This window comes from Callorhinchus milii, unplaced genomic scaffold, assembly GCF_018977255.1.
Source record: "Callorhinchus milii isolate IMCB2004 unplaced genomic scaffold, IMCB_Cmil_1.0 Scaffold18, whole genome shotgun sequence".
Lineage (NCBI taxonomy): Eukaryota > Metazoa > Chordata > Chondrichthyes > Chimaeriformes > Callorhinchidae > Callorhinchus > Callorhinchus milii.
The window spans coordinates 4,684,408-4,706,998 of record NW_024704759.1 but is presented as its reverse complement, the minus strand read 5'-3'; the positions used below and the strand labels follow the sequence as shown (position 1 = coordinate 4,706,998).

Below are 22,591 nucleotides of genomic sequence, written 5' to 3'. Positions count from 1 at the left end.
TATGGTCTTTATGTAATGTGAAGCTATTGGCAGAAAGACTTACTGCACGAGCCTGGAGACTGGAGGTAATTCCTGTCTCTTCAACTAGATCTATGGTCGCCTATCCCACCCCATCTCCCTTGCTCAGTGTCCAACCCCATTATTGTGAAGCACTCCAAGACATTGTCCCAAGTGAACGCTGTATAATTACAAGTTACAGTGATGCAGGGCTGTATGCCAATGGCCCTGGACTGTGTTGCAGTGGTGCTGGCCTGGTGCGATGGTGGGAGACGAGGTAAGAGGGAGCTACTTGGATCTGAACTGGGTTCAAGGTATGACACGCTTGGCAATGATCGAGTCAATCCTCTGTGGTCCGGTTCCTAAAGCAAGTCCGGTCCGCAGCTCGCCTGGGCACTGCTGATGGCAGTCACTGGGGGCAGGGATTCTTCCCACTCGGTTCCCATTAACCCTGCAAGCCAAAGCCACAATGGGTCCTAACTGGAAAGCAGTGGAACCTTGCCAAACAATGGCAAGTTATGCAGTTTTGCCTGGTTAAAATCCAACGCACACTCTGGGTTCTGCAAGCTGTCGCTCTTGCCAACTTGCGCCTAATGCTCTCCTTAATTCGGTAAGCAGAATGTGTTCCTCTGGGGAGAGAGTATGCATTACTTCCCAGCTGGCCCGTGTTATTTTGGTGCTGGCACAGGTTACTATGCCACTTGTAGCAGAGACTTGTGTTATCCTGAACATTTTCAGAGGTAATAATGGTATCCCACCTCCCTGCTCCTTCCTTCATTCCCTGCAGATGGGTTTACCAAAGTATAATTTATGTGTGAATTAGCAATCTACCAGTATAACTCTCAAATCTAACCATGAGTTGACTAAGAATCGAAGAGTCATGTAGCCTAGTGGTTAGAGCATTCGCCTTGCAAGCAGGAGGACCTTGGTTCGATTCCAGGGCAGGGCGAAACGCTGGGCAAGTTTCCTTACTCCATACTCATGCCTCTATTTACCTAGCAGTAAGTAGGAACCCAGTTGTTAGTCGATTGGCCGATCACTTTTTCAAGGGTACTAACTCCTTCAAAATATTTTAAAACAAAAATAATGTGGTCACTTAATCCACCACTGTTTGTGGGACACTGCTGTGTGCAATTGGTTGCTGGGTTTTGCCCACAAAATACACGGTCAATTCACTTTACCGTATATTCTGTGAAGCGCACTGAGACGTTTCGAAGACGTGATAAGGTGCTATATCACATGCAAGGATTATTATTATAAACCTTCTCGGAAGGGGTGTGACTGAATCAGTATTGTGTAGCGTTTGCTCACGGGGAGGTAAAAATGTTAAACAGGTTTGATATCTTGAATGTTTACTATTGAGGTTCTAGTCAACTGTAACTTAACACGTTCCTTGTAGGGTAAAAGCAGGAACCGACTCAAGTTATCTATTTGAAAATAAGTTCTATCATGTGCAAACTGGGTTAATCGTGTGCAAACCATGGAATTGATTATGGAATTTCACGCCGGGAGGACGTCCCAAGGCATTGGACAGTCAAGGGCTTACACCTGAGCTGGGGGGCTGGAAGCAAAAGGGGTGGAGGGCAAGGTGGGAGGATGACTGAAGCCACTATCAAAGAGGAGTGTGTTGAGATGGGCCTTGAATGAGGCAAGGGAAGGGGCGAGATGCAGAGACTCTGGGATGGAGTTCCCGAAGGTGGGGGCAGAAAGACTGAAGGCCCGACTGCTGAGGATGGGATGGGCAGGTGCGGGGGACATGAAGCAGGCCAGTGCCCACCGAGTGGAGGGAGCGGGCAGGTTGGTAAGATTTCAGTAGGTCTCAGAGGTAGGGAGGAGCAAGACCGTGGAGGGCTTTAAAATGAATTTCATGGTTAACCCAATCTGAAGACTAGGCGGATTCATGTGGATGTGTTTGGGGATTGTACAGAGGCGTTCTGAGACATTACCCTAAGTAAAAAGCCCGATACAATTGCAAGTTGTATATTTTGACTGTGGGTGGAATTGTGCTTCAGTATAAACGTGGGCAGGTTCCTCACATTATCAACACGTGGAGTTCACTGCATGTAAATGTTGAGCTTGCAATATGTTGGCTGCTTAGTTAGCAAAGGGGGAGATCAGGAAAAATATTTTTGACACAGAGAATCGTTAGAATGCTCTGCAGAGTGCGAACATACTGTCCAGGAATGATCCATTCTGTCTTTCAAGACAGAACTAGCTAGATATTTTAAAAAGGAGCAATTTACAAGGGTATAGGGAAAAGAAGCAGGTAAATGAGACTCAGTAGATTGCTCTTTGAAAGAGACATGATGGGTCAGATGCTGTAAAGTTCTATGGTTCATTCTGCTTGAGGTTGTCAGCATGCATCCAATTTGTCTACATTTAAATGAGGTTATGCAATCGGCAGGATTCCTCAGTGGTGTGTAATGGCTATCATTGTAATTGTACTGCATGAGGTTTGCTTGATTTTTTGGGGAGTTCCTGGTACAGTTCCAGAAACCATCGTCTCCTCACATCGTGCTAAGTAGCAACTGTGTTATGAGACTCAGCCTAAAGAAAAATAATTGGCAGCACTGATGAGATCTATTTCTAACCTTAATGTGAACTGGAGGTACCTTGCTTTTGCTCTTTACTGTCCTAGAATTTTGCACACCCACAGACCAAGGAACCTCTTTTGCTGAAGCAATTGAAATGTATACCTTGTTTTTCCCTCTCCGCTTTTGATCGATGCACAGCTCAAATAATATCTGCAGCTCCATCTGACATTTTTCAAATGTTACGCAAGTTGTTGTGCTATATATGAGTGAAGATCCCAGGTTTGATCTGTCGTCTGTGTGGAGTTAGCTGATCTTACCCTGGTATAGTCTCCAGAATTAGTGCTTCAGATTAAGGTGGGGGAAAAATCAGCCTGGGTTCCTGCTCCTACAACTTATGGTCTAGGAGCAGGCCATTCAGCCCCTTGAGTCTGCCCCACCATTTAATAAGATCATGGGCGATCTTCTAACCTAATTCCATTTACCCCCCNATATCCCTTAATTCCTTTAGTTTTTAAAAATCTATCGATCTCAGTCTTGAATATGTTCAATGACTGAGCATTCACAGCTTTCTGGGGTAGAGAATTCCATAAATTCTCTGAGTGAAGAAATATTTTCTCAACTCAGTTCTAAAAGGCTGATCTTTAATCCTGAGACTATGACCCCTATTTTTAGATTCACCAACCAGGGGAAACGGTTTCACACTATCTACCCTGTCAAGAAGCAGTTTCCCTCCCTTACCGGCTGTATTGAAACCCAGAAAACGTTGTCTTGACTTATCAGTGCATGTGCAGAAGAGCTTCATTTCCTGCGATTCCGATGGTTGTGGGGAAGTGCGCATCTGGAGACGTATCAAGCCGAATTGAATCTCGGGAAATGTAGTCTTGATCCGTCACCGCATGAGCACGTCCTGGCTGCATTGAATTATGCACGTGTGGCGTAGATTATTGATTAAATCAGATTTTATACGACTTACACAAGTTTGCCTGCAACTTGGACTTATAGTTATACAGTCTCCCGGTGTGCTGGCCAACAACACCCCAGGTAAAATTGTTTATTTGCCTAATTACTTCTTTACAGTAAAAATCCAGTGAAGTGCTTTGCTACATCCTCGCAAGGTGAATTATTACCTTTATAAATGAGTCGAATGCTTTTTGGAGATGGGGGGGGGGGGGGGGGGGGAGTGGTGAGGGAGAAGCAAATTCGAGGGAAATTTAATTGTTGCGACCAAAAGCAACAATTAAAGTTCTTTGAGGAGCACCTGGTGGATGGTCAGACAGGTTCAGTTAGTATCAGAAGCTGTGTCAGGCAGTTTTGGAGTGTGCAGCTTTTGCTTGAGAACAACTGGAATGCAATGCCCATCAACAGCTGCTTGCAAAGCAACAGCAAAATCTGAGATTCTTCATGGCCATAGTCGAGCGCATCATCCTAATGTTTAAAATCATGCAGGAGTCAGTCTTGGTTTGGAAGCCGATTTTCCGCAATAGCCAAACTAACTTGCGGCAAACTGGTGTAGCAAGAGTAATTTCGGCCACTGGTGTTTTTGCTTCATGTTCTCAGTGATCGCGAGGAACAAGATTTAACAGGGCCTGTGGCTGCTTCAGGCACCTTCTCCGTGTCACGCAAATCTCCCAAAACACCACTGTCATTACGGATCTCCATTTGCGAGGGACAGTTCTGCTAATTCACTCAGTATATTCAGTCTTGTTAGAAGACTTCTAAGAGCCGTGGATTTTTCATTGAGTTTTTCGAACATTTTAAATGCAATTGAAGAAGTGAAAACCAGAACAAAACTTTCAGGGACAGCAGAACAAGGGGATTCAGGTTCAGATTTGCAAAGGGGCAAGTTCAGGGCAGACAAGTTATTTTTACCTGGCAAGTAATTCATGACTGGAACCGGTTGCAGAAAATGTGGTTGAGCCCAGGACACTGGACTAACTTAAAAAGACAGCATGATGCTGTAACGGGAGGAGGTAGGGTGAGTGTTCTGGAAGGATGAGATAAAACAACAACAAGATTACATTTGTATAGCATCTTTCACATCGGGAGGACGTCCCAAGTCGGGAGGACGTACCCAAGAGTACAGCATTTCAGAACCGAGCTGGGGTCAGGGGGGGAGAAGGGAGGGGAGGAAAAGGGGGTGACCAATGGCATGGTCAAAGAGGAGGGACTTGAGGCGGGACTTGAAGGAGGCTAAGGAGGGGGTGAGGCGGAGTGATTGGGGATGGAATTCCACAGGTTGGGGGCAGAGTGGCTGAAGGCTCTCCCACCAATGGTGGGGCGGGTGGGTCGGGGGACGTGGAGCAGGCCAGAGCCGGCTGAGCGGAGGGAGCGGGCGGGTTGGTAGGGGGTTAGGAGGTCAGAGAGGTAGGGTGGGGCGAGGCCATGGAGGGCTTTGTATGTGAGGACCAGGATCTTGAACTAGATCCTCTGAAGGATAGGAACTCAATGGAGTCGGACGAGAGTGGGGGAGTTGGGGTCACAGAGTTTGGTGCGGGAGAGGACACGGGCTGCAGAGTTCTGGATTATCTGCAGCCTGTGGAGGGAGGAGTTGGGAAGTCCGACAAGCAAGGGGTTTGCATAGTCGAGCCTGGAGGCGATGAAGGCATGAACAAGACTTTCAGCAGCCTGAGGGGTGAGGTAGTGGCGGAGTGGGCGATGTTACAGATGTGAGGGAAGGCAGGGTGGGTCATGGCTTGAATGTGGGGGAGAAAAGACAGTTGAGATAAAAGGGACCAAGGAGCATTCTTCATCTGAACCAATCTTGTGAACCCAAAGAATGAAGAATGGAATAAGTTACGATTGAAAGTGAAACAGGTGGAACCATAATTGGTTTTACAAAAGCAAAATAATAGGCTATAATCCAAATAACGTTACTCAACAAAGCTAAGCAGGGAGGTTAGGTCCTCGGTTTAATCTCTCACCTAGTCATTAAGGTCACCACCGCTTTGATGGGCAAAGCAGGAAATGACCAAATCGCATGGCAATCGGCCATTTTATCTTTAAAAAATGGCTTCTAGTCACTGACCCCCGTTTTTTGACCAGGAAATATCATCGACAATGACTTGGAAGTCAGACTTTTATCATCAAGGGAAACCAGCTGGTGTGCAGAGAGCAAACTGGCCAGCTGCGTACACGGCAATAAAGCCAGTGCCACACCACAGTGTAAGGCTAGTTGGGATTTTATGGATCCCAAACTCAAAGCTCGTGTACAATACATCAAACAAACTGGTTGATTTGAATTAAGGTTGTTACTTTTACGTTTGAAAATAATGTGGTGATCACACCATGCACAGAACATGTCTTTTTATACTCTTCTCATTAGATAATTGTTCCCTCTGGCCTATGTCAAATCAGTTACATAGAACACTACAGCACTGAAATGGGCCATTCAGTTAAACTAGTCTGTGCTGGTGTTTGTACTCCATATGTTCCTAAACCCTTTCTAATCCCCTCTTCCAACCCCTGCATCAGCTCAAAATCAATTCCCATTAACAGACAATGTTTGCTTAACACCCCTCCCCCCGCCCACATTGATTTTTCTTAACCCTAAATATTCTGGAACCTAGAAGAGTACAACCACTTCTTTCTGTTGCTTTCCTGCAGTTGAAATGGACTGTTTAATAATTATCCTTTTATTTGATAAAATACCTTTAACATGAATGACTGTTTGTGTTCAATGGTCTGCCGCCCAAAAAACATGCAAAGCACTTTGAGATGTCGCTACGATGTGGTAAGGCGCTATATCAAATCCAGGGATTATTATTATTAGTTTATCTGATTAGGGGGTGGTGGGGGAAGCAGCAGCTTGAATTAAATGCTGATGACATGTGTGTTCACTTCACAGGGCACGGACATAGGTTTAACGTTTCTTACCTCTCCTCTGATCTTATGTGAAATGGAAGTTTGAAAAGTGCCAACACATTCTTGTTACATTCAAGGATCACAAGAGCCAGAGCTGTGGAAGAGAGAGCAGGAGGGAAATAGAAGCCACCTTCGGACAGCAGTGACCTTTCAAACCTTCATCAGAAATGTCGAACCGCTTGACAGGAGACGCTTCTTTCAGCTCCAGGCAAGAGCTTCTGAATCTAAATGAAGCCTTCACGAGCACTAACGCCTTGGAAAATCCTGCTTCTTCAGAGCAGGCTAACGATGCCATGAACAGTGGGATGTCCGATGTGAGGACATTGTGCACGCACGAGAACTCAAACCAACTCCAGTTTGTCCCCAACAAGTCGGAGAACCTCTGCGGCTGGAGTGTGTTCAAGCCCAAGTGTTTACAGGTTTTTAACACACCCAAAGGAATGCTCTTCTTCCTCTGCGGTGCTTCCTTCCTCCAAGGGTTGATCGTAAATGGATTTATCAACACGGTCATCACCTCCATCGAGAGGAGGTTTGACCTGCGCAGCTACCACAGCGGGATGATCGCCAGCTCCTACGACATCGCAGCCTGCATTTGCCTGACGTTCGTGAGTTACTTTGGTGGTTACGGCCACAAACCTCGCTGGCTGGGCTGGGGAGTACTGATCATGGCTCTTGGCTCTGTGATGTTCACTCTGCCTCACTTCACCTCCGGCCATTATGAGGTGAACTTGTCCGAACAGACTGGCTTGTGCCTCCAGAACCAGACTGGAGGATGTGACAGAGTCACATCCAGCATGTCCAACTATAGGTTTGTGTTCATGTTCGGCCAGTTCCTGCATGGTATAGGGGCTACGCCGCTGTACACCTTGGGGGTGACTTACCTGGATGAAAACGTCAAGTCAAATTACGCTCCTGTTTACATTAGTAAGTTTCCCAGGGGTGGGGGACAGGCCTTCTCCAGTCGCACTGTGCCACATGCGAGGAGAACATGCATTTTATACCACGCGGAAGGGGACAGCATCTTATGTAAAGCATTGGTGATGCGCGTTGGAGTGTTGTAGACCACTGCCTAGGTCTCGGAAGGATTAATTACGTCTCTTCCATGCAGAATAGCCCATTTGGAAAAATGAATAAATTATGTTAATTCTGAAATCAGTGTTTTATTGATAAGGAAGATCTGAGGTTTCATTGCCTCTGGATTATTTTAGACATTGCTCACTCTTCCCGTTGACCAGTTGGAGAGTGTGGGTGATGGATAGAGATTTGGGGCAAATCATCAGTTCCCTCAGTCTTGGCCCAGACTTGAGGATAAACTATTTTGAGTGTTGAGCTCAATGGTTTCATCAATGTCACTCAAACTAGCCCGATACTGCCATTATAGCTGAAATACTATGCGTAACGAGTGTCAGATTCTTGCAAAAAGTGCAAAAGGATAACATAATAATAATTCGTCCATTTGATATAGCACCTTATCACCTCGTTGAGGCGTCACAAAGTGCTTCACAGAATATACTGTCAAGTGAACTGACTGTATATTTTGTGGGCGAAACGCAGCAGCCAATTGCGCACAGCAACGTCCCACAAATAGTCGTGGATTAACAACAACTACAGCAAAATTAGATTTGTACAGTGCCTTTCACGTCGAGAGGACGTCCCAAGGAACTGGACAGTCAGTGCTTCAGACCCAAGCGGGGGCGGGATCGGGGAGGGTGGAGGGCAGTGGGGGAAGGAGGGTGATCGAAGGCATGGTCAAAGAGGAGGGTCTTGAGATGGGTGTGGAAGGAGGCAAGGGAGGGGGTGAGGCGGAGGGACTGCGGCATGGAGTTCCAGAGGGTGGGGGCAGAGTGGCATAAGGCCAACTCCATTGGTTTCCCATCACACAGAGGATACAGTGCAAGATCCTAGTCTTTACCTTCAGAGCCCTTCATGGCCTTGCTCCCCCCTACCTCTGCAACCTCCTAAACCCCTACCAGCCTGCCCGCTCCCTCTGCTCAGTGGGCTTCAGCTTGCTTCAGATCCCCCGCCTCACCCGCCCCAACATTGGCGGGTAAGCCTTCAGCCACTCTACCCCCACCCTTCCATCCTGCAGTCTCTCCGCCTCGCCCCCTCCACTGCCTTCTTCAAGAACCATCTCAAGACCTTCCTCTTCGACTGTGCCTTCAATCACTCTCCTTCCCTCCCTTCCCTCCACCTTCCCCAATCCCGACCCCCCAGCTCTGACTGTCCAGCGCCTTGGGATGTCCTCCTGACATGAAAGGCGCTTTACGAATGTAATTATGTGGTCTTGCTATTGTATATCAAATGCAAGGAGTATTATTAAAATGTGCTGAACCTACATTGTATTTGTGCTTTAAGACATCCTCCGAGTGATAAAAGGCGCTGTATAAATGTAAAACTGTCGCTGCCTTCCTCTGAGGAGGGTGAGACGTGATTTTAATTCAGTACAAAACAAATGAGCAAGAAATCTTTAAACTAGTAACAAACTGTATGGTGAAACGCTGAGCAATGCCGATGTTCCATAACCAGTTACTATTCGTTTTGCTTCTACTTGAAGGCATTTTCTACACAGCAGCAATTGTCGGACCTGCAGCTGGCTACTTGCTGGGAGGATTTTTTCTCCAGTTTTATACAGAGATCAACACTAAGTGAGTTACTGTCTTTCAGTTGCATTTTACTTATATGACTGCATGAGAGAGCTTGATCAAATTATTTTCCAGGGCTTGCAGAAAGCTTTGTAAGTACAGTAATCGATTTCTTTGCAATTTGTTCAGTTGATCATTTCAATTCACTTTCAACCAAGCCTGATTTCCATTTCCTAATTGCTGGATACCTGGTCCCTAATTTCCTGACAGTCCCTAACTGATGGATAATCGCTCTAGAAACTTGGGCAGCAAGTTGCTGGAATCTTCCCTTTCTAATGTCTTTAAGGGAGAAGTGTTTTGGGAGATGGGCAAAGAATAATGGGTAGAAATTCCACCCGGGTGGGTCTAGATGTACTTTACTTTCTACTTGCATTTGATGTATCTTATCACACAATCTCAAATGCTTCATCCAATGATTTCCGGGCAGGGCGAACATTGGGCGAGTTTCCTTACTCTGTTTACCTAACAGTAAGTAGGAACTGGTTTGTTAGTTGATTCGCGGATTGCATTTCCGGGGGTAATAATACCTTAAAAATCATATTAATTTTAAGAATTTGGTCACAATCCATGACTGTTTTGTGACACTGCTGTGCCAATTGGCTACCGTATTTGCCCACAAAACATACAGTACATTCTGTGAAACATTTTGAGACATCTAGAAGATGTGATAAGGCACCATATCAAATGCAAGTATTATTATTATCAATTATTATCGAAGTGCCATCAAAGATCCCCAGGTCAGGCTTAGATACTTCTCCTCTGCAAGCTGCTAGGTAGACTTCAATCCCATTCCTGCAATGCTATTGAACAGCACACAGCAAAAGTACAAACACGGCTGCCCTCTTGTGGGTATGAAATGCTCATCCACAGCACGGCAACATTTCTGTTTCAATAATGGAGGAAGATCAAACTGATCTTTAAAATTGCTGACTAAAGTTTACAGAGCAGACAGAGGGCTCTCTCTTTCACTGTCTCTTTTAAGATCTCCTCGGCTCTAATCAGACCAGTATTTCAAACATCTGGATAGAGTTACAGTATTTGTAAATCCATTCAAATGGATATGCTATGTTCATTATAGCATATCCAACTAAGTGCGCTCCACTAACTCAGATTTGCTGTGTGTCTCCTGCCCTTTCCTCACCAGCATTGGTGGCCGAGCCTCCAGTTTTTATACTCCTAGCCTCTGGAAGTCCCTTTACCTCATTCCCTCTCTATCTAACTTTAAGTCCTGCCTTAAAACAGACCTCTTCAACCACATCCTATGATCATCTCCGCTTCCCCACCCCTCCCTCCTACTCAACATTCAACTCTGTCAATGTAAAATATGTAAAATGCTATAAGATGTTATCCTATGTGAAGGGTGCACTATTACCACAAGTGTTGATGATACTGTTGACGTTGATGACTTTAATAATGATGACTGATTGATTGACTTGATTGACAGACGATTGATCGATGGATGATCAATCGCTAGATGCATTGATCGAGTGATTGATGTAATTGACTCTCTTTCTCCTGATGCAGGATTAACCTGACTCCCGATAGCCCGCTATGGGTGGGTGCCTGGTGGATCGGATTCCTCGGTGCCGGAGGTGTAGCACTTCTTGTAGCCATCCCCATCCTGGGTTACCCTCGCCAACTCCCAGGTACTGCAGCCACTGATGGCCACAGAAATAAATATCAAAAGTTAACAAGAACAAATTACTACACTTTACAATGAATCTCTCTTTAAAACATCACAGCATTTGTGGCTGCTCTCAAAACACAAACCCTGGGATAGGCAGGATTAGGTAAGCAGGATGTGTTCCTCCATGAAGGAAGACAGTGTGCTTACCATTCTAACAATCTATCTGGGATTTCCATGGGTAGGTGGGATGCATGGAATTCTTAGTTTGGTTTGGAGACTTTTAAGCGCAGTGAGGGGTTTCTGCATGTGTCAGAAACACTTGGCTGACCCCCCCAAAAACTGAGGAAGTGCTCAGCATACATCTTGACGACGGTGCATTGCTGTAGTGTGTAGACAGTAGGACCTGTGGGCTAATCTGGGACACCAGATGCCCTCGAGAGTTGGAACCCCAGTTTCCATTCAGGTCAGACACCTGGCAAGAATATCCTGTGTGGGTGTCTTTTAAAAAAAGTGCAATGCAGTGTTTGGCCACTCAGTGGCACCACAACCTTGTTGAAGACAGTGAATGACCATTTGGCCTGGTATCTCTACACGTGGTGAAAACCATGTTCAGTGGGTGGGAAGCTGATCACTGCATATGTCCTCATCGGTCATCAGGGAAGCACTGCTGGATGTTCGCTCTCGATCACACCCCATTATAAATAAGGCGGGTTGGAATTTTATGGCCAATCCCTATAATAATAATAATTGCATTTGATATTGAGGCTTATCCCGTCTTCGAGACATCTCAAAGTGAATTCACTCTATATTTTGTGGGTGAAATGCAGCAGCCAATTGCAGACAGCAGTATCCTACAAACGATTGTGGATTGAGTGACCAAACCCTCACAACCACTGTCCTTTCCTTGTGATCAGGATCCCAGCGTTTCTTAGCAATGAGAGTCTCTGAAGCCCATCAGCTGAAGGACGGAAGCCACATGACGGCTTTGGAGCCGAACTTTGGGAAAACAGTGAAAGACTTGCCAAGGTAATAAACTTAAATTGTGCATTTTCCGAGTCTGATCATCCCTGTAAGCTGCAGTAACACTGATAGTAAAGACTGTCGTGACCCAGGTTCCGAGGATGTGATTTTTGCAATATCCAACGACTATCGTGAAGGTGAAAGAACCCACATGTTTGGAAATATGGAGAAACAAGACACCATCGGTGGTCAGACCTACAGCCTCTCCTCCCCCACCCTCTGGAGCTCCATCCCACAGTGCCTCTGCCTCGTCCCCTCCCTTGCCTCCTTCAACAACAACAGGGTTGGGATGAGGAAAGGTACGGAGGTAGGAGGGCGGCTGAAGGCATGGTCAAGAAGGAGGGTCTTGAGTCATGCCTTGAAGTAGGTAAGGGAGGGAACAAGGCGAAGGGATTGTGGGATGGAGTTCAAAAGATGGGGGCAGAGAGGCTGAAAGATGGTAGAGTGGGTTGGGCGGGAGATATGGAGCAAGCCGGAGCCTGCTGAACGGAGGGAGCGGACAGCTTGATTTGGGGATCAGCAGGTCGAAGAGGTAGAAGGAGGCAGGCCATTGAGGGCCTTGAAAGTGAGGATAAGGATTTTGAATTGTATCCTCTGAGGGATGGTGAGCCAGTGGAGCCGGGCGAGGGTGGGGGTGGTGGGGTCCTGGAGCCTAATGCGGAAAAGGACATGAGCTGCAAAGTTCTGGATGATCAAGACCTGTCCTCTTCAACCGTGCCTTTGGTCACGCTCCTATGCCTACCTTCCTAGCCCTCCACTCCTCCTGATCCCAACCACCAGCTTGGGTGTGGATCCTTGACTGTCCAGGGCCTTGGGCCATCCTCCTGACGTGAAAGGTGCTGTGTAAATACAGCACCTGAGTTTGTTGTCAAACTCTTCTGTGTAAGATCTTGCTTGCCTTCTCTGGATCTGAGTGATCACCATTCGGAGTCAATCAGCAAGATTCTGTCCATCGCAGAAGATCTACACTGCACCCGGTCTGCAAATGTGGTTCTGCAGCAGGGAAATATAATGCCAGTATTAGCCCATGGTAATCTAAACTGGGCATCGCCAGAACATGAGGCTGTAAATAAACATCTGCTGTAATTCAGATTGCTTCCTCCCAGCCTTATTTATTTAAATGTACTCGAGGCACAGAAGAATGAAACATCTCTGGTTGTGAGCCTGACAGCCCATGTCTCTGCTATCTCTTCCCTCTGGCTTCAAGCCAACACAACATTCAAAAGAATGCCAGCAAGTACTCTGAAAAGACTTGAGGCAAGAAAACAGATGCCTGCGTGCATTTTGCTGATTCTTTGCCACATTATGAATTTAATCCACCGCAATCTCCTCGTCGCTGCCTAGAATTCATTTCAGTCCAACCTGCGGTCGTAGAAAAAAGCAATTTATCATTCTCAAAACTGATTCCTTTGGCATGTTTGTTCCCACTCTGTTTTTTAAATGCCCACTCCAATCACTGCTCCAATTTTGTTTGCCATTCTTTTCTTAGGATTGAAAAGAGAAGTAGAGAAATCCTACTGAGTGACCTACGGCATGCAAACAGGCCATTGGGTCCCACTAGCCTGTGCTGGTGTTTATACTCCACACAAGCCCTCACTCTCTCTTATACCCCTCTATTCCTTTCTACCTAATAAAAACATTGAATCGGAGGTTTTTGTTTGCATCTCCCCTTGCCTCCTTCAACAACAACAAATTACATTTGTATTGCACCTTTTACATTAGGAGGACATCCCATCTCAAGACATTCCTCTTCAACCACGCCTTTGGCCACTCTCCCTGCCCTCCACCCCTCACGATCTCAACCCCTGGCTCGAGTGTACATCCTTGACTGTCCAGCGCTTTAGGACATCCTCCCGACATGAAAGGCGCTACAATACAAATATAATTTGTTGCTGCTATTGTTGTATCGAATGCATACATCAGCAAAACATGAAGCACAGAGGTCAATCAGAGTCGTTTCACAAACCCACTCAATGGTGCTGGAACTTGAATCTTTTGATGTACGAGGCCGATGCATGAATTAATTTGAGGCGAAGCCACTAAAACGGATCAAAGCAATTGAACCTTATTGGTTATCAGATGAGAATATGTGTCTGGACGTTTCACAATACATTACAGCAATATCAGCCAGTGTTAACAAGATGCTACGTTTGATAAATATCAGTCCTGTCAGTGCAATCTCACTTCAGGGCACAGGAACATAAAGCAGCAGAAAGGCTAATTGTGAATCCATCAGGTGTGATGACTTAAGTTGAAACAGAAAGTTTCAGCAACAGCAGATGCTGCTCCATCTCTTAAGCTTTCACATTGCTTTACGTTCACAGGTCAGCATTGCTATTGCTGAGGAATCCAACCTTTATCTTTCTCTGTTTCTCTGGAGCTACGGAAGCTACGCTGATGGCTGGGATGTCTACATTTGGGCCCAAATTCCTGGAGTCCCAGTTTAATCTGAGCGCCTCGCAAGCTGCAACCCTATTTGGTAGGATAATTAACTAGATCCTTATTGGTACACCGGTGATCGCCTACAAAACACAGTGACGTTTATAGGGGTGTGCTCGCAAGGAGCTAATATGTGAAATTGTCTTAAGTTAATTTCATGAAAGGCCACTTGTATTGTGTTGTTGCCAGGAAGATGCAAACAGCCAGGGGAGAGTGTGCACCAATGCAGGTTTTCAGAGTGAAGCTTGCATTCCCATTTTACCATTAATCCACAATAGCAAGCTATGCACTTTTAGCCTGTTAGGCACACAGGTAACGGTGTAGTTTATAATGTACTTAATACAGCATTTATTACATTACAAATAGATTATAAAGTGCCTCAATTTTCACCCTATTGAGGATAATGTCAATGCCATTACAATACAATTTACATTTATGTAGAGCCTTTCACATCAGAAAGACGTCTCGAACTTCACCCAGGAGTGGGTTTAACTCTCGCAATGTCAAATATTAATAAAATCACATTAGGGATTCAGGTGAAGAAGATCCTTCAGCCCATTAGATCTCATCCTTACAGAATACCTGCCCTATTTTGTTCCTATCACAGCTTCGGGCTGAGCTGTTTGTTTTATTCAGAGCAGGTTGAGCAATGGAACAAATTGAACTGCCAATGACTCACAGAAAGTGGTAATCCATTCCTCAGTTTGAGGATTACATGGATTTATGGCTTTTTCTCTCTCTCTCATCCGCTCTCTTCCAGGTTTCCTTGTGGTGCCAGCAGGTGGAGGGGGTACTTTCCTCGGTGGGTTTATCATTAACAAATTAAAGCTTCGCTGTGCTGGAATCATCAAGTTTTGTTTAATTTGCACAATCTTGGGTCTGTTGGCCATCTTCATAGTCTCTATCCACTGCTCTAACGTGCCAATGGCTGGAATCACGTACAACGGCAGGTAAGAGCAGCAATTGAGTGAGTTCTCATTTGCAAACATTCAATTTTTGTGTGCTTCAAAACTCTTGCGAGATTGTGGGATATGAGAGGCAAAGCAGGAAGTTTGGATTTTTCTCTCTCATCGCAGAAGATTGCATGCAGCACGTCCCCAGCACACGTGCTCCCACATGCATTATCTCCCTGAAATGAAGCCGCTGTATCAAATCCAAGGATTGTATTATTATTTACAATAAAGAAATTTATCCCAACAGCAAGAACAACTTGCACTTAATATAATTACTTTCATGTGTAGGATTGTAAAATGGTTTGTCGTTCGCAGTCTGTACTGATGAGCAATTGATGTTGCTGCATCCCATGACATATTCAAAAAGAGAAGTTTGTTTCTCCCAGTGTCCTGGTCAATAAATCCCCCCGCAGAAAATTGGATCACTCACTCCATGGCTGTTCATGGGACATTGCTGTACACAAATGGCTGCTGAATTTCACCCACAAATACAGTGAAGAGCTTTGAGATGTCTCAATGACATGATAGGTCCTATATCAAATGCAAGGATTATTATTATGATTATTATTATTTACAGAGATGTCCTTTGTATTTGTATTGTGTTGCCTTTCCTCTGCAGTTTCGATTCTGCTGTCAAACTGACTACCTCTTGCAATGCTGAGTGCAAATGTTTAATGGAAATTTACAACCCGGTTTGCGGAGCTGACAAATTGACGTACTACTCCCCATGTCATGCTGGATGCACAAGGTTCAACATGTCACTGTCTGGGAGCAACAGAAAGGTAATTCTACAACACTTACCTTGCAATGTACTGCAAACTACCAGAGAGGACCTCCTGCATACAGATTAGTTACCACGTTCGTCTACAAAACATAGTGTCACTGCATTTCACAGTAAAATCCTATGAAGTGCTTTAAGATGTCCACCTGTCGTGAAAGGCGCTGTATCAAATATAAGGATTAGTTATTATATTTAGGGATAACCTGGTGCTGTGACGACAAATTTGTGCATTTGGCAATTTTAAAGACTTAAGCCTCTAAACTTAATCAATGTCAGAGCAATTCCTTGTTGTTGAGTTGTTGATGTTGTGCTCTGAGATGCTTTCCTACACGCAATAATAATCCTTGTATTTGGTACCACGCTTTTCATGCTGGGAGCACATCTCAAAGCACTTCACAGGATTTACTGTGAATTTAAGTGGATTTACTGTATTTCATAGAATCATAGAATTATACAGCACAATAAGGAGGCCATTCAGCCCATCATGTCTAAGTTAATTTCACAAAAGGTTATTTGTATTGTATTGTGCAATTTGTGGGCGAATGCAGCAGCCAAGGATGTTATTATAAACGTAAGTTGTTGTTGTTGTTGAGCCCATTCAGCATGAACAGAGCTCACAATTTAATGTTAAGACGACTTAGCAGGTTTCGGAGACATGGTGCGCTCTGCAGCTCTCGAGCAATGACCAGAATGGGCTAGCTTTGTGTGGGTTTTGCTGCCTTCTTGTCCCCTCTGTCAGCAGTTACTCAGTGGTTAGGGCACTCGCCTCGCAAGCGAGAGAGCTGAGTTCAATTCCCGGCAAGAAATTGGGTAAGGGTTATTGGGCAAGTTTCCATCCTCCACATGCCTCTCTTTACCTAGCAATAAGTAGGAACCCGGTTGTTAGTCAATCAGCAGATCACTTTTCCGGGGGTATTAATTCCTTAAAAAAAATTGGTCACTCAATCCACAACTGTTTGTGGGACGCTGCTGTGCACAATTGGCTGCCGAGTTTCGCCCACAAAATATACAGTCAATTCACTTTACAGCATATTCTGTGAAGCGCTTTTTGACGTCTCGAAGGCGTGATAAGGTGCTGCATCAAATGTAAGGATTATTTATCATTATTATTATCATCTGCTGTGGTTTCCATAACTGACTGCTGTCCTTTCTCTAACCTTCACTCTCCAGACTTTCTACGACTGCAGCTGCGTCATGGAAAACTCCAGTGCGGATTTTGCCGAATCTGGAAAGTGCCCCTCTAATTGCCCACACCAGGCTCTCTTTCTGGCTGTCTTCTTCCTCGTGATCTTCTTCACGTTCCTTGGGAGCATCCCTGCGGTCACAGCCACCCTCAGGTAGGAACCATCGGATTGGAAGTCCTCACGCTTTCACAGCTCCCCTGACAGTCCCAGGTTTAACCCCGCGCTCTTCCTATTTACAACTCGTTTTATGACCAGTGCTTTCTCGAGGAAGAGCAGCCTTCGGTGTTCAGACTGTATGTGCTATCATGATCTGTGGTAGGTGTGAATTAGCTAGTTCGAACTAGCAAAAAAGTATATTCTGTGAAGGCCTTTGAGATGTCTCAAAAACGTGATGAGGCGTTATATCAAATGCAGGGATTATTATTTTATTGAAATGAATGGGAAAAAATAGATGCGAGTCTCAAACTGTGATTCGTTACAACTTTTCTAATCAAAACAAACTTATTAATTTTCCTCCATCTCCCAAAATGATGACCTATATTCTAGTCGCACAGACTGATGAATAATATAAACCAAACCATATTTTAATGCTGAATAGATTTAAGTTAGAGAAATGTCGCCAATGAGTCAATCTCAACGAGTCTCTTGTTTTTGATGTAGATGTGTCCCAGAGAGTCAGAAGTCATTTGCACTTGGTATTCAGTGGATCGTGGTCCGAACATTAGGTATGGTTCCTGTGTTGATTTTAAGGTTATGTGTGCACATTTTTTGGATGGGGCAATGAGCAGCATTTGTTTAGTAGGAGGTAGAGATAAACTGACTATCTCTTGTACATATCAATGCACTTGCTTGAATACTGTAGAGTACTGACACTTGCTTGATAAAACAGAGAATTTTTAGATGAAAAGCTGGAAAGTTGTATTATTTTCATAAAAAAATCAAAGCTCCCTGTTTAATATTGTAATGCTAACAACCTGAAGGGTATTGCGTTAAGTGATTGAGCTACAATATTGCTTCCTTATTCGCAGGCTGTTTGTGGGGGGATTGCTGTGTGCAAATTGACTGCTGCTTTTGCCTATAAAATACATTCACTACGTGTTACAGTAAATTCTGTGAAGCGCTTTGAGATGCTCTCCTGATCCGAAAGGCGCTGTATCAAATGTAAGAATTAGCATTTATTTTCATCTGATGAATTTCAACAGGAGGAATCCCAGGCCCAATTGCCTTTGGCTCAATTATAGACCTGTCGTGTTTGCTCTGGCAAGACCAGTGCGGTGAGAGAGGTTCCTGCTACATTTACCAGAACTCACTCATGAGTAAATACCTTCTTACTGCTGGACTAACATACAAGGTAATGCACTGATCTGAAGCCGCAGAGATTTTGAAGAGGGGAAAAAAAAAGGAAATGAAATAGGAAATAATTAAGTGTTCTTCCAAGGTGTTGAATGACATGGTTGAAGCAGAATCTACGCAAGTTGTTTGAGACCAGAAAATGTGAGAGGGTTTGTAAAAAGCTAGGGGGAGTGAACCCCAATGGTTACAAGCTCTTTCAGACAGCTGGCACGAGTACGGTGGGCAAGATAGATATCTCCTGTGGAGCGACCTTACAGTCAGCTCTCTGAAGCTCCATCCTGGAGTCCCTCTGACTTGTCCCCCTCCTTACCTTTAAACTTAAGAACTATCTTGTTATCCTTGTTTTCTGTCACTTCAACCCTTCCCCCTCCCACCCCCACCCCACATAACTAAAACTCAGGTGCTCAGTCTGTGAGTGTAAAGCACTTTGAGACATCCACCTGATATGAAAGTTGTTATCTAAATATAAGTTGTTGTTTCACCCTATGGTTGTGTAAAACTGATCTACTTGTGTTGAAACGTTAATGAGGATGTCTCCCTCCCTGTCCTACTCAGATTCTAGGATCTGTCTTCTTCTTGACCGCCTGGTTCCTGTACAAACCTCCCAGCTCGTCCCTCAATAGCTCAAACAATGGAGAGTCCAGTGAACCTGTGAAGGAAACTCTACAAAGGACAAACTCCACAAACTGAGTATTTACTATATTGTTGTTGTTATTGTGATAGACGTCACTTGGTATTTCATTAACCCCCACCGTGAAAATTACATGTCTTCCCTTTCGTAGTGTCACATTCCATGCACTGGAACAGCACCCACTGAACCTCAGAACTCAAACTATCTTAAGCATCTCATGTACTTGATAAGGACTGAAAATGTTGGGCTTATTGAGTCTACACTTGTAACCACATGACATACAAGTTAAGCATAAGATAAACTTTAGCACATATTTTGTAATATATTTGATATCTGAGTAAATTTACAAATTTTGTTTAAATGAATAAGTGTAACTTACCCCTATTTAAATTTTAATGGAAAGTTGAAGTAAGTTTAAAGCTTTTGCAGCATGCAGTGTAAACTGTCCCGTGCATTAAGCAGCAGACAGAAGGGCTGTTATGCACATTTGTAGGAACAGCATTCAGTTCTTCCAGTGCAGTTGTTGAATTTGTAACGTGTTCTAACTCAGAATGAGGAGGTGTCGCTTCATTTCACAGCCACTATTCTTCAGTAGTCAATGCATAGTTCACCTTTAAATTACAGACCAACTTTCCGAAATCCACACATCCTTTTCCAACATGTCAGTAAAAGCGAATGAGCGACTGGTGCCTTAATGTAACTTAATATTTCAGGGCCTTGGGACATCGTCCCGATGGGAAAGGCACTCTACAAATGTAATCTTGTTTTTGTTAATATTTTGAATATTCTGCATATCTCAATGGAGCCCAAATCTCCTTACCAGCTGCTTAAACGATTCCATTAGAGAAACACGCCATTTTGTGGAAATATTCAAGGTCAAATTTTGAATCTGCAAATCAATGATTTGTTTGTAAGTGGATTTGACAATCATTCAGTATATTTATTAACAGATGAAGCTGATGAGTATAGTGGAACACTGATTGTTCAAATTAATTGTCTTATATATAGTTTCCCAGACTTTGTGGCCTAAATGCAACACCGCCTTTGTCTATATGACACATGCTTCATCTTTAATTGGTTTTATTTTGCCAATGCTTTGAGATGTTTATTAGCAGCAATTATTGGTTTTAATTATATTTAATTGATAGAAAAATCTGCATCTGGATATGATTCAGTGCTACTACACATAATGGTCTGCAATGAGCGAAGGATTATTTATTGAAGGTTTAATTTATTTTGTTCAGAGTAATAAGTTTGCAAAGTAAATGCAGCGTCTTACTGACTGAAATACAAAGGCTTGCAACTGACATCCTGTTGTAACTTGCTAAATTATTGACGAGGTCTTTTTCAAATTGGAAGTGATGATGAGTGTCACTGTTTTTATAACTGATTTACTTTGCAATGAAATGTGTTAGAAACATATGGGTGGGCATTGGGACCTGTGATGGTTGTTGAAAATCACAGCCTGTGGGTACCTGAAGTCATAAAACAGTAATCTCTTTCTTTTGGCCTCTTTTATTGCACTCCCCACCTGCAACCCCCCTCCCCCTCCCCCAAACGCTGGCAGTACCATAATCTGTGGCCAAAGATCGTGGTAACACCTCAACAACAAGGGTATCAATGTTTAGCCGGAATCCCTCTAGCCTGCACACCAATGGCACAGCCTGGCGTAGGGCCAACCACAGTGACTGAGTTTTGACGGGGGATTGGGGGGTGGGAGGTTAGGAATCAGTAAAACTATCTGTATTTTTCATTGATGTCTTAATTAACACATAACAGGGCACAATTTTCACATGTTATATTGAGTCAATGCGAAGTACAGAGCCCTTTGTGATTATGAGCAAATGGTTATGTGTGTGTAATTTTCTGTGTGTGTGAGATCTTGTGTATGTGAGAGAGAGATCGTGTGTGTGTGTGTGTGAGAGAGAGAGAGAGAGCGAGAGATTGTGTGTGTGTGTGTGTGATATTTTTTATGGTCTGAAATTTGAATTATTTTTATTCAAATTATATTCAAATGTTGTTGTTATGGTCTGAAATGTAATTATTTTTATGGTCTCAAATTTGAATCTGTAAACTCTTTTTACTGGATTCAATTTGACGTTCTCGTTAGTAGTGATGATACCAATTTTCTCTGGCCCCTCATCAGAAGTGGGATTTTGATGAGCACAGAAATGAACTACATTACACATGCATTACCAATATAGTATCATCACTTCAACGAGTGAATCAGCAACAATAGTAAACACTTTGAATTTATTTTTAAGTAAGTGACTAGCGCTCCAATTGCCTCAGATTTAGTTGACAGTTCAGTGATGGAAAACAGTTTTCTTTTACCTTAGAGCATCGAAGCGTTTAAGTGGAAATGTGATACATATATGTGAGTGAGAGGAAAACTGGGGTATGGGGGAGGGGTAGAGGCTCATGTGGAGTATAAACACCCACACAGACCAGTTGGGCCGAATGGTCTGCTGTGATGCTGTAGATTCTATGTAAAAGAGGAATGAACTAAAACGGAGAGTAGTTTAAAACCGCTCTAATATTTTATATATTATATATATATGTGTGTGTAATTTTTTAAACAAATGGTAGATACAAAATGTTGATACCTACTGCAGAAAAAGTTACATTAACAAATGGCCTATTTCCTTGCTGTAACATTCTATTTAATTCTATATAGCTAACTTTAAATACCCTGTTAATATATGAATTACAGTATATGAAATGGTTAACATATTTTCTTCTCTTTCCCTCTCTCTCTCTTTCTCTCTGCATTGTCATGGATACAGTAGAAACAAGTAGATTTTGTACTCCTTACTGCTAAGACTCAGATCAAGACGCTGGATACTTGAGGATAAATTGCATTTGTCTATGGTGGTCCTAAATTGCCATCGGAGCTCAAAATGATTTGTTTCCAGTCATCCATTGCTTTGTATCCCACAACCAAAACTCTGCTCTTGCACATTTGCTGGATTCACGTGCCAGTGAGCCGCGGGTCAGAGGCAGATAGTAACAAAAGGGAAGAGGTATTTTTAGAGTATAGGGATCACAGCAAAATAACTCCTCCATTATTGAAGCAAAATTAAGAGTGAGCCACACGTTCAAATGTAAGGCTGTGGCAGGTTGCCATATGGTTTTCCAGAATTCCAGTAGTTTGCACAGAGAGGGTTGTGTAAATATTTTCATTGATGTTATCAATAAATATTTTGATCATGTACGGAAAGAAAACCTCTTGCCAGACCATTGAAGCTGAGATACAGATGAACCATGATCTAATAGAATGGTGAAATAGGCTCAAGGGGCTGAATGGCCTACTCCTGTTCCTATGTGGGTTTTATGTTTAGTAATATCTGTTTATAATTGTACAAAGGAAATGCGAACTTGTTTAAAATATGGGGATGAAGGTTTTTTATGAGCGTCCATGCTCAACATTGAAGGTGTGTAAAGTGGAGTTGCGAGTCTATTCTTGTAAATGTATCATTTTGCGTAAAATAATGATTTGGGAGTATTTTGGAACTGTTCGGGTGACATTTTGTACAAAACTGTTTAAATAAAATGTACTTTGTTTGAAA

General features: G+C 43.6%; 1 protein-coding gene across 6 annotated transcripts in view; it reads left to right on the top strand.

Moving 5' to 3' along the window:
- slco4a1 (solute carrier organic anion transporter family, member 4A1) overlaps positions 1-22,591 on the top strand; it is a 53,633-nt gene extending 31,042 nt beyond the window's left edge. For 5 of the 6 annotated variants that reach the window (XM_007884667.2, XM_042341759.1, XM_042341760.1 and 2 more), the window contains 12 exons: positions 6,376-7,316; positions 8,947-9,037; positions 10,559-10,680; positions 11,576-11,687; positions 14,006-14,160; positions 14,881-15,070; positions 15,693-15,855; positions 17,025-17,191; positions 17,699-17,763; positions 18,241-18,389; positions 18,947-19,081; positions 21,809-22,591. In XM_007884667.2, the coding sequence (XP_007882858.1) occupies positions 6,560-7,316; positions 8,947-9,037; positions 10,559-10,680; positions 11,576-11,687; positions 14,006-14,160; positions 14,881-15,070; positions 15,693-15,855; positions 17,025-17,191; positions 17,699-17,763; positions 18,241-18,389; positions 18,947-19,081 (2,106 nt within the window). In that variant the 5' untranslated portion in view covers positions 6,376-6,559 and the 3' untranslated portion in view covers positions 21,809-22,591. Of the gene's footprint in view, positions 1-2,826; positions 2,886-6,375; positions 7,317-8,946; positions 9,038-10,558; positions 10,681-11,575; positions 11,688-14,005; positions 14,161-14,880; positions 15,071-15,692; positions 15,856-17,024; positions 17,192-17,698; positions 17,764-18,240; positions 18,390-18,946; positions 19,082-21,808 lie in introns of those variants that run through there. The other variant, XM_007884686.2, reaches the window with a different exon arrangement.